Source organism: Prionailurus bengalensis, chromosome C1, assembly GCF_016509475.1.
Source record: "Prionailurus bengalensis isolate Pbe53 chromosome C1, Fcat_Pben_1.1_paternal_pri, whole genome shotgun sequence".
Classification (NCBI taxonomy): domain Eukaryota; kingdom Metazoa; phylum Chordata; class Mammalia; order Carnivora; family Felidae; genus Prionailurus; species Prionailurus bengalensis.
In genome coordinates, this window is record NC_057345.1 from 119,896,876 (window position 1) to 119,908,857 (window position 11,982).

The 11,982-nt window shown below is 47.9% G+C and overlaps 1 protein-coding gene across 1 annotated transcript in view; it reads right to left on the minus strand.

Annotated features, from left to right (window-relative positions):
* MARCO (macrophage receptor with collagenous structure) overlaps positions 1-3,646 on the minus strand; it is a 40,422-nt gene extending 36,776 nt beyond the window's left edge. Inside the window, exon 1 of the mRNA XM_043576593.1 lies at positions 3,457-3,646. Within this exon, the coding sequence (XP_043432528.1) occupies positions 3,457-3,565 (109 nt within the window). The 5' untranslated portion in view covers positions 3,566-3,646. The remainder of the gene's footprint in view (positions 1-3,456) is intronic.
* Positions 3,647-11,982: the final 8,336 nt, after the last annotated feature.

Here is an 11,982-nt window from a genome sequence, read left to right on the forward strand (position 1 = left end):
GCTGGAAGAATGGATCAGCCGCTTCTTAAAAAACCAAACCCACACTTAGAATGCAGCCGCCTCACTTGGAGGCGTTTATCCCGGAGAAATGAAAACTTAGGCTTACACAAAAACTTTTTCGTAAATGATCATAGCAGCTGTATTCGTAGTAGCTCCACGCTGGCAACAGTGTGTTATGTCTTTCAAGGGGTGCGTGGTGAGACACGCTGCGGTACATTCATATCATGGAGTAATACTCACGAGAAACACCCCTTAATAAAAGAGCTGTTGATACATACACCAACTTGGATGGATCTCGAGGGAATCGTGCTAGGTGGAAAAAAAGCCAGTCTTAAAAAAGTTACATACTGTGTGATTCCGTTTATACACCATTCTTTAAACGGCAAAACTGTAGAATTGGGGAACTGATTGATGATTGCCAGGGGACGCGGATCGCCGGTGGGGGGCGGTGAGGGGTATGCATGTGTGGCTATAAAGATAACATGACACAGAGTCTTGTGATGCAACAGTTCGGTATTCTGATGCTGGTGATCGTTACACAAATATGCACATAGGATAAACTCGTAGAGAACTATTCACACACACACACACACACACACACACACACACACGAATGCCTGAGCTCTATAAGTTGTACCAATATCCATTTCCCGGTTGTGATACTGTAGCTACGCAAGATGTTCTCACCGGGAGAAACCGGGTGGGGGGGGTCACAGAGACTTCCCTACACATGTTTTTGCAACTTTCTGTGAGTCTGTAATGGTTTCATAATAAAAAGCTAGGAAAAAAAGAACTCAAGGGTGGAGCTGGATGTCTAAAAGATGCTGAGAAATAGTGACGTGACAAAAACCAAAGTCAGAACAAGGACCCGGAGTGACAGCAATCTCATCAGCAGGGCTGACCCCAAATAGAGCCCAGTGTTCAGGTCTATTTGGAGAATATTTAAAATCATCTTTAGAGCAGGAAGAAGAGACAGCTAAACCCACCGCTGGGGCGGGGGGGGGGGGGGGGGCGGTGCTTCCTGTTAAGCAGAACAAACAACTTTTCTACCCGTGTGTTGGGGGTTTTCTCTGTCAAGAAGTATGTTCTGAAATTGGTGGGAAGGCGTACGAGAAGCAAGACGTGAGGCCCGAAATAGTGGAGGGCTCCGGGTGAGAGGTCCAGACAGATTCCATCCCACGGACCGCAAGAGCTTCCTGATGTGCTAACAGAGCTCCTTCTTGAGAAGCCAGACACGCTGGGGGAAAGACAGGAAGCTCAATAAAGAAAAATGTCCGTAATTTTCCAAAAGGTGCACAGGAGTGCATCCCAGAAGGATACTGACACAGGGGACAAGGGGAGAGTTTCTTGTTCAAGGCCAGACGCTCCGCCGTTGAGGGGGAGGGTGAAGCTCGTACTGGTCCCCGAGGAAACACCGGGGGTTTTGGTGGGCCTTCTGCGCAGCAAGACCAGCGGTAGGTTGAGTCTCTTCAGAAAACGAAAGCCATCTTCAGGAGACGTAAGGAAAGGGAGGGAGCGAGGGAGGAAGAAAGAAAGGAAGATGCTTGGAGCCATGTAGTGCTGAAGCAAGGAGTTTTATTCATTTCAGTAAGCCCTGAGGGGGTCCCTATGTTACAGAGCCTCACAGTGATTACTGTTCATAACGGCATTCATCTGGAAAGTTCCGTATGGCCCGCGATCTTTGTATGAGAAGACAGGAAGTTGTCAATGCATTTAGAAAAATGTTCCTTCCAACGAAGCTGGAGGGTTTTGTTTGTTCGTTCGGTTTTTGGTCAGAATTTTAGTTAGCGCCCTCCGTAAACCAAGTCAGAAAGCTGGAATCCCTCCTTGAAGCTGGCCTCCCCCCTCACTTGCGTTGCCCCGCCATTAGAGTCCTACTGATGTGACTTCTAATATCTTTCCAGAGCATTCTCCCTTTCCCTTCCTCATAACCATCACCTCTTATCGTCTCTTATTGCCATGCTTCTCTCTGTCCTCAGAGTTACTCTTTGTAGCTCGTCCTGTGTTTACATCCGGTAATCTCAAATGCAAACCAATGCCTCTTTGCCCAATGTCAAACGTTCAACGCTCCCCATTGCCTTCAGGACAAAGTCGAAATTAATTGGTCCTAGTCTCAGTCCCCTCTGAACTTCCCCACTCAGTGTTGACCCCACCTCATGGAACCATTTGTGTTTCTCTAAATATCCCCTGTGAATAGATCATAAACGTGTGGTCCTCTATTCCTGCTCCAGCCAGCATCTTCTGTCTCTAATTCCCTTTATTCTTTAAACTTCAGAAGAGTTCCCACCTCTGACCTTCACGCGAGACCAGGTTGGATCTGTCCATAGATCTGTCCTGTGCTGGCGACAAATTGTTCAGAAATAGTTCACGGGTGGCCTCATCCTGCCACCACCAGCGTGACTGAAGGCTCCCCATTTACTCTTGCTTGTTCCCTCGGTGCCGAGAACAGTGCCCAGCAGGTGCTGAATGTGTTTGATCAGCTGACTTAGCTTGCACATTTTCAGTACCTTAAAAGGCACTTATCGGCAATGCTGCGTTCCCCCAAGTTCTGAATAGCCGACGATTACTAAAGGCATTTGCGTGCATGCGTTCTCTGTTACCACACTGTAGATTCCTAAAGGCAGAACACCCAACCCCCTCATCTTTGTGCCCCCTTACATCCCAGCCGGTGACCGCACGAACAAATGCTGGAGGGGAGAGACGAATCAGGCCAGGGGACAGAAGTTCGCTTGCTCTGAACATACAACTTCCAGAAAAGACTGGGAGCGGGAATGACTCATTAGTTCAGAAGGCAATTCCGAAAGGATATTCTGCAATGGAAAACCAGAGATCCCCTGCGGAAAACACTCCCTGGTGACTTTAAAGTCTAGAAGATTTAAAAAATGCACCACCTGTATAACAATGAGGGGGAAAATAAAGACGACAGAGTTGCCTGAATTTTTAAAACCTGAAGCGAATCTAAGACAAACTAATTATGAAGCTACAAACATTGCCTAGCCCACACGAATTGGAGAAAGCACTCCCTGATCAACACATCAGTTATTATGGAAGTCACCTTAAAGAATTTTCAAGGAATTACATTAAATAGCGACGTGGCACTGGCTTTAGTTTTGTGGAGACTTTTCATCCCTCTTGTTTTGTTTTGCCATTTCATCGCACAATCTGTGTGTCCACATAAGACACTAATAAAAAGGAGGAGCGTATGGTAACTGCATTAATCTGGGGAAATTATTTGAATACAATTTATTGCGAAGCTAAAAAAAGCAACCCCAACTATATGCTAACGATACAGCATCTATTACTAGCATTCTACGAACTCCAGATTGAAGCACTCCAGAAATGGATTAGTGAGAGTCGGTACAAACCTAGGCTTCCTATCACCTTGTCCATTCTCATGTTGCCAACAGAAAAAGTACATCACCAGGCAAGGTCATTAACTGGGAAGGAGTACTTTACCGTTGATTTCAAAGGTCTCCATTGCAGGGAACATGGTTTGGTTGATAGTTTCTCTTTCTCCAGTGCTAGCCGAGAACTCGTCCTCCTTGAGAATTTCTTTATTTTCCATTGTGAAGCTTTATAGATGGCCAAAAAGTCCTGGAGCCAGCAGAAACGTTTCCCTCAAGAGGAACCACTTGGGGGAAAGATTGTTCCTATTTAACTACTGCAGCTAATTGTAGGACACGCGGCACTTCCCTTTGGCTCTGACTTCTGAGTCTGCAAAATGTTTCCTGACATGATCAGAATGGGACATTTCTCAAAAACAGGCTATTCACACGTGGAGCTCCTGCTCCGTGCAGCTGCTCGTTAAGGGGGGGTGGGGTGTCAAGGTGGCTTTAGGGCATAAATCACAGGTCCTTGGAACCACCCCTCCTCCAGGCTCCTGAGAGCAGGGTGGTGGATGACCCCAAGGAGGATGTTTCCCTCCCTTCCCTCCGCCCAGAGCCCCGCCATCATCGCAGACCCAGGACACTGTCCCAGACTTCCGCAGCTTACACTGAAATCTCCCTCTTTTGAAGGTCTACTTTGGCCTCAGCGTTCATCTTTGCTCCTTAAAGTGTGGACCCGGGACCAGCAGCATCAGCATCACCTGGGAACTTGTTAGAAATGCAGTCTTAGGTCCCGTCCCCATGTGAATCCACATCTACAGTTTCACTAGATTTCTGGGTGAGGTACATACACGCTGGAGAAGCACTTCTCTGTAGCACGCATTGTGGTTTTTGATTCTGCTTCCCCTCGTATCTTCCCATGCTCTGTGTGGGTCTGCCCATGTGCTTGCTCTGGCCCCAGTAAGACCTGGACTCCTGGAAGGGAGAAACCCCTTCCCTAGCTCCCTCTTGTCAGGCATTCCCCATCCTTCCTGGATGGATAGCCGGGTGGTGAAGCCACAGACCCTACAAGTTCAAGTGTTTGGGTTCGAATTCCACCTGCTCCTCAGAGGAGCTGTATGATCACGGGGACATTATGCGGGCTCCGAGCGCCTCGCTTTCCTTGATCGTAAACTACGTAGGATGGTGATATTCGTTTGGCTGTTGGCTAAAAGGATGAGACCGTGAATAATGGCCAGGATGGCACCTGGCAGGCAGTGGGTGCTCAGGGGGCATGGCTCTGATCGCTAGAGACGTGAGCTTCCTGGTTTCCGGGGAGATGAAGGGAACGGCTTTTGCCTCAAAAGGAGCTCACAGTCCGGTATGCGGGGAGAAAGTGGATACAACCGAATTCTAGAAAACTGCTGTGAAAGGAGGCAGTCACTGAAGCCCCTGACAGAATGGCCTGGAGGCAGCGGGGCCACCAGAGAGCTTGCTGATCAGCTCCGGGTTCGAAGGCTGACCGGGGCTTTGCCTGGAGAGCGAGATGGGTGGGGGGGTTCCCAGGTCAGAAGGGTGGCGAGTACAGAGCACAGGCAGGGCGGCCTCAGGGCCGAGGCGCCACGAGACTTTGGGGCTGCTTGGAACCCGAGAGGTGAGGAGGAGAGGTGTCCAGAGATGAGGCTGGGCCCCGCCGAGTCACTTTCTTTGGCCTGTGGAGTGTGACAGAAAGCCAAACGGGAAAGGAACTCGGGAAAGTGAGTTACTGGCAGTGCCCGCAAGGCAGAGGTCCCCAGTGGTGCCTGTGGTTTCAGTAATCAGGAAGTCCCTGGCTGGGGCTGAGGTGAGGGGAGCCGAAGCCAGCACAGGAAAGGTTAAAGGCGAGGAAAAGGAAGCAGCCGTCAGCTCTAGTCAGAAGTCTGGGCCACGGAAGATAGTAGAGGCTGCGGGGGGTTGGGGGGGGGGGTTCCCCTGCAGGAGGGCAATCCTCCAGGGACAGGAACCTGCTCATTTCGGCTCCCCCTGCCTGGTCAGCTCCTCTCTGGCCAGGAGTAACCTTCATTCCCGGTGGGCTAGTTGCCGAGTGCATCATCCTTAGAGGGAGCATTTAGTGGATCTCAAACGTGGTTCTTTTGGCTCTAGATACGGGGCCAGAAAGACCTGGCCCACAAACCCAACCCTTTCATGAACTTGCCGGGTGACCTTGGGTGACTTTCACTTCTCTGGGCCTCAGCACCAAGTAATAGTGCATCGAACCATTAACGGGTGTCCAGGGTTTCTCAGGGCCCAGCACTGCGCTAAACACATGTGTTACTCAACACTCTCTACGACGTGCAACTAGCCTCAACTCTTGTGGTTAGAAAGTGAGGCCACCAGAATTGGAATCCAGGGTATTTTCTCTCCCTCTAGCCTGGTCTAGACTGAGTTTGATCCAGAAGCTGTAATCCAGTAGTCCACGCTGGAGGAGTTTTTTGGGAACACATATACCGTTTCTCTCCACCCACCACCCACCCCCCAGCCTGAGATTCTGGTTATAACACAAACCCCATGGCTGGATCTATGTGCAGCCAGGCTGAGGACCTTTGCACGCCCCAAAATAAAACAGTCACACGTAGCACAGAGACGCGTAGGACTCCTTCCTGGAAGCATCCATTAGGGGGACCCATACAAAATTATTGCTATTCAGCCCTTTCTGACACGTAGTAAACGGATACTTCATAGGATTCAAGCTAATCCTCTCGGCCTGCAGGGCGGGGCCTAGAATAAGGTCATTGAGGCACCAGCTTCGGGTGCAAAGAGATTCAGTAATCACGGTCGTTAACATTTTAACACGATATTTTAAAAGTCACTTAAAGGCAAAAAGCCCGTGATGAACAAAATGTCAGCATCTTAAAAAAAAAGACAGGATCCCACGCTGCATTTGCAATGATCCATCGCTTACTCTCCCTGGTCCCAGCACTGCTCTTTACTAAGTTTCGGCGACCTCATTTGCAAAAGGAGACGCCGGTAGTTGCCTTGTTTGCCCACAGGGTGGGCATGAGGGTCCGACAAAACAATAATAGCGTAAGCCTGTTTGTCAATGGAAGGGCCCTCAGGAGAGTGGCATCTCCGGTCAAGCCAGCATGTGATGTGAAACTCCTGCACTGTTAATAGGACCCTTAAAAATCCCTTATATCTCCCATAAAGTACAAAACACGCAATTTGGGAAATACTGTACAGTCTCTTCTTAAGTGTCTTCCACTCAGACACTTTTATCTTTGGGAATAAGGATCGGGCTGTTTTTTTCTCTCGAGCACCGGATGAAATGGTTAACTTGCCTCTGGGACCGTGTTGTTCAAGAAATGCGGGGTTTGGCTTTATTTTTCCAGTGCGTATAATTGGATCGGAGAATTTTTTTTTTTTTTACATTTATTTATTTTTGGGAGACAGAGTGAGACAAAGTGAGAGCAGGGGAGGGGCAGAGAGAGAGGGAGACACAGGATCGGAAGCAGGCTCCAGGCCCTCAGCTGTCAGCACAGAGCCGGATGCGGGGCTCGAACTCACAGACCGTGAGATCATGACTTGAGCCGAAGTCGGACGCTCAACCGACTGAGCCACCCAGGCGCCCCCCCCCTTTTTTTTTACAAGGATTGGAGAATTTAAATGTGTGTTCAGAGTGGCTCTGATGTAGTTACCTCAAGTTCTGTTGCTCTCCAAAGTGACAGCCAAGTGGCTCACGGTGCTCTTATCAGACAGGGGTAATGCGGCTGGAGTCCCAGGCAAGTGGGACTCCATGCCTGGTGGTCTCTGTACAGCTGGGCTTTCTATGAACTAGTGTATCCCCAACTAGTTTAGCTGGTGGGTCAGCCAGCAGATCAAGAACTCCTGAGCAGCCTCGTTCCAGCTGAACACTGGGGCAACCATGTTAATGCATGATGTAAAAATCGCCAGCACAAACCCAAGTGTTCAAAACAGGCAGACAAAACCCCACAGCAAGCAGGCAAGCCCAGTCTCCAGTGGTGGTCCCAGAGTTTCCGTCGTACCTCCCTGGCTGTTTGACCACTTGTTCTGTCGTCTGCCTGAGCTCATCAGCAGAGACAATGGAAAGGGGGATCCAGGCAATGTATAAAGCATACCAAATTAAAAATGTTAAAAGTTCTTTGACTTTATGTTTCTTTCTAGCTGTGTGGGATGGTGGTGGTCGGGGTCCCCCCCCCCCCCCCCCCGCCGCCTAGCTCATCGCCTGGTGCTTAGTGAAGCTTGGTGACTGCTGATTGCAAATCGGGCTCCTGGGTGGCTCAAATGGGTGAGCATCTGAGTCTTGATTTCGGCTCAGGTCATGATCTCATGGTTTATGAGTTTGAGCCCCGTGTCGGTCTCTGCACGGCTGGCGTGGAGCCTGCTTGGGATTCTCTGTCTCTCTCTCTTCTCCTGCACGCACACTCTCTTTCTCTTTCTCTCTCTCTCAAAAAAAAAAAAAAACATTAAAAAAACATTTTAAAATAACTGCTGATTAATTAAAAACAAAAAACAAAAAACAAAAAACAACCCAGCAACACAAACAGCCATCATTGGGTGAATAGGTACATAGATTGTGGTATGCCCATTCAATGGGATATTAATCAGCAGTGGAAAATAATAAGCAAAAGTATGAGCAAAAGAAGCCAGACCTGAAAGAGGACATCTTGTAGGACTGCATTTATATTAGGCTTCATAACAAGCAACATTCATCTGTGGTGTCAAAAAACAGAACCGTGGTTTCCTGGGTAGGGGCTAGGGGGCAACTGATTGCACAGGAGCACAGAAGAATTTCTGGGGTGATAGCAATATTCTGTATCTTGATTGGCACATTACTTCCAAAACATACTGAACTTCATGCTTGAAAGGTGTATACAGTTTCCAAAATGTACCTCAATAAAGCTAATTGGATATAGTATATAAATTATACCTCCGTAAAGTTAATTAAGATAGCAATTAAAGGCCTCACTGAGCCACCCACACCCTCTCCTCCCTGAGTGGGGAAACTTACCCACGCTTTGGGACTGCCATGTCAGGACTGCAGCCTGTGCTTTCAGAACAAAGAAAAAAAAAGTGAAGTAAACAGGTCTATGGTGAGATTTTCCCACTGACCCAATGCTACTCCCCCCACCCACAGCCCACCCAGGGCAAAGGTCTGATTTCAAGAACATGAGTTCTCCTGACCCCAGACCCCGTGGTCTACTTTCCTGACATCTGCAAAGTTTTCACAGAGGCCAAATCTTTTATTCCCTTGCCCCATTAAAATGTGTCCTTCCAGGGGCGCCTGGGTGGCTAGTCGGTTAAGCGTCCAACTTCGGCTCAGGTCATGATCTCACAGCTCGTGGGTTCGAGCCCCGCGTCGGGCTCTGTGCTGAGAGCTCAGAGCCTGAAGCCTGCTTCCGATTCTGTGTCTCCCTCTCTTTCTGCCCCTCCCCTCCTTACACTGTCTCTGTCTCTCTCTCAAAAATAAACAAACATTAAAAAAATTTTTTTTTAATGTGTCCTTCCAGGGGTGCGTGGGTGGCTCAGTCGATTAAGTGTCTGACTCTTGATTTCAGCTCGGGTCATGATCTCACAGTTCATGAGATCGAGACCCGCGTTGGACTCTGTCCTGATGCATAAAGCTTATTTGGGATTCTCTCTCTCCCTCTATCTCTGCCCTCCCTGCCCATGCTCTCTCTCTCTCTCTCTCTCTCTCTCTCTCTCTCAAAATAAATAAATTAACATTAAAAATAAGTTCAATGTGTCCTCCCAAGAGAGGAAACATTTACTTATCCATTCTGAGGTATAAACAGGCAATATTATTCTGTTCCCAGAGCAGGTTTCGGAGGTTGGAAGTGATGCAGCAACGGGAAACAGTGGGACCACCCAGGTCCCTCGAAGTCTCTGAATAAGAAGATGTTAAATATGCACTGAAAGAGAAGCAAGAGCCACTACTAGGAATTTTGGTGTCATAGTTGTGCCAAGGGTCACCTGTGCTAATTCTCATCGATCTGAGACAAATTGTGCCCGAGCAATCCGGGACTAAGAGCAAATGGGATGGAACAGAGAAGGTAGGAAACACATCAGAACTGCTGTGGAAGCCAGTTGGTAGTCACCCCCCATTTGTTCAACTGATGATTATTCAGTGCCTACTTGTCCCAAGCTCTATGCTGGTGGGAAAAGAAAAGAGAGCCCTATCTTCCCTGATGAGCTCGGTCTTCACCCTCCCAGGGTCACATGCTCCTGGGGGCATCTCTACCTTGTCATTTTTCATGATTGTAAATCCTTCATAATCCCTCCTGTCTTTGTAGCTCATTCCTCTAAGAGAGTACTTCCAATAATCCTTTGCCTCAAGTACTTCTGCTCTGTTGTTCTGCCATCTTCCACTGTCCCTTACCCCTTTCCTGTCCTCTCTCTCCTACTCAACTTAAATTTATGTTCCTTATAAGCACCCCTCTCGCCCACATGCTCAATCCCCAACCCACTCTTGCTTCACTGGACTCACTTGACAAAAACCCCAATGTGGATTGGATCCAACCCTTCGCACAACCGAACGTGACTGGAGAAAAGGATGCTTACGGTCTTTTTTAAAATCTTTTAACCCACACTGAAAATGAACCTTAATCCCATCTGGCCATTGTAGTACGGTTAATTTGTTTGTTTGTCTGCAGTATACTTTTCAACCTCCTCTTCCATTCAACCCCCATTTCAACCTTATTCAACCTCCTCTCCCATTCCCCAGTCTCCCAACCAACTCTTCCACGCTTGTCTTCACTCACCTTGGCTTTGTCTCCATCATCACTCTCAGCTCATGACTTTGCTCCCCTCTTGAGTAAGAAAACGTGAGCAACCTGGAGAGAAATTCTCCAGACTTCCATCACTAGCATCTGCTCCCAAGATCCAGCCTGTGTTCCTGTGACATAAATGAACTTTCCAAGCTCCTGTCAAGAGCCAAGCCTTCAACCTGTGCACTGAATCCGGTCGCCACTCACCTGCTCAAGGGTACCTTCCCCGGGGTCATTCTTCCTTCTCTCTTTATAGCATCGATTGTATTGTGTCTCCTGGATTATCCTCAACTGCTGAACCTACGTAACCATTGTTTCTCCCATAAACTCTTATTTTTCCCCTTCAAAAACACTGGCACTTGACCCACTTCCCTACAACCTACTGCCCAATTTTTTGCTTTCTTTTGTAGCAAACTTCCTCCAAATTATTGTCTGTACCCTCTGTCTGTAATCCTTCTCCTCCAACATTCTTGTAAATCCATTCCAATGAGGCTTTTATTCCCGGTGCTCAACCAAAACTACCCTTGTTAACCTCACCAACGGACTCTACATGGTGCCATCCTACGGTCAAGTTTTTGTCCTTATCATACTAATCAGAAGCACTTCAGAGGGATGCTCACTGTCTTCTCCATGAAAAATATCTTCAGGTTTTTCTTTTTAAGACATGACACTCTCGGGGCGCCTGGGTGGCGCAGTCGGTTAGGCGTCCGACTTCAGCCAGGTCACGATCTCGCGGTCCGTGAGTTCGAGCCCCGCGTCGGGCTCTGGGCTGATGGCTCAGAGCCTGGAGCCTGTTTCTGATTCTGTGTCTCCCTCTCTCTCTGCCCCTCCCCCGTTCATGCTCTGTCTCTCTCTGTCCCCCCCAAAAAAATAAAATAAAATAAACGTTGAAAAAAAAAAGACATGACACTCTCCTGATAGTTTTTCTGCCTCACTGGTCACTCTTGGCTTATTTTAGTGATTCCTTCTCTTTCCCCCACCTCTCAATGTTGAGCACCTCAGGGCTCTATCCTATGTTGGCTTTTCCACTTACAGTCACTTCCTTGGTGATGCTGTCTCATCTCATGGTTTTAAATTCCACCTCTGTGTGATTACTGACAAATTTATATTTCTAGCTCAGACTTCTCTCTTGAACTTCAGGCTCATATCTCTGCGTATACGTCATATAGACATCTCAGGCTGGCTGCTGAAACTGCCCTCCATCTTAGTTGATGGCAGCTTCGTCTCTCCAATTGTTTCAGTAAAAAATCTTGAAGTCAACCTTCACCCCGTTGTCTCCCTCTTTCTCTTGCCACATTCAACCTATTTGGAAATCTTTTGCCTTTACCTTCAAAATACACCCAGACCCTGAAACTTCTGAGTGTCTCCCTTTTACCACTCTCGTTCAAGTCACCATGATCTCTCACCTGAATTACTTCAGTCAATTTAAATGGTGTCTGTACTTCTGTCCTCGGTACCACAGAGCCCACATTCAATATGGTAGCCAGAGTTCTCCTTTAAAAATATAAATCATGAGGGGTGTCTGGGTGGTTCAGTCAGTTAGGCATCTGACTCTTGATTTGGGCTCAGGTCATGATCTCACAGTTATGAGATCCAAGCCTGCCTTGGGCTCTGTGCTGACAGCAAGGCCTACTGCAGGGCCTCTCTCTCTCTCTGCCCCCCTCAAAACAAATAAATAAACTTTACAATATAAATCATGAGTGATGTTAGGGACAATAGTGGAGAAGAAAGTAGCAGGAATGGCTCTCTCCAGCTGGACAACAATTATACTGGTAGAAACCATCTGAAGTGACTATGTTGTGACTGTGGAGTTCATTTGAATATTTGTCGTTTCTAGGAAACAGCTTAGCTGATAAATGGCAGTTAATTTCTATTGATTTCAGCCATCAGTATGGTGGCAACTACTCATTTCC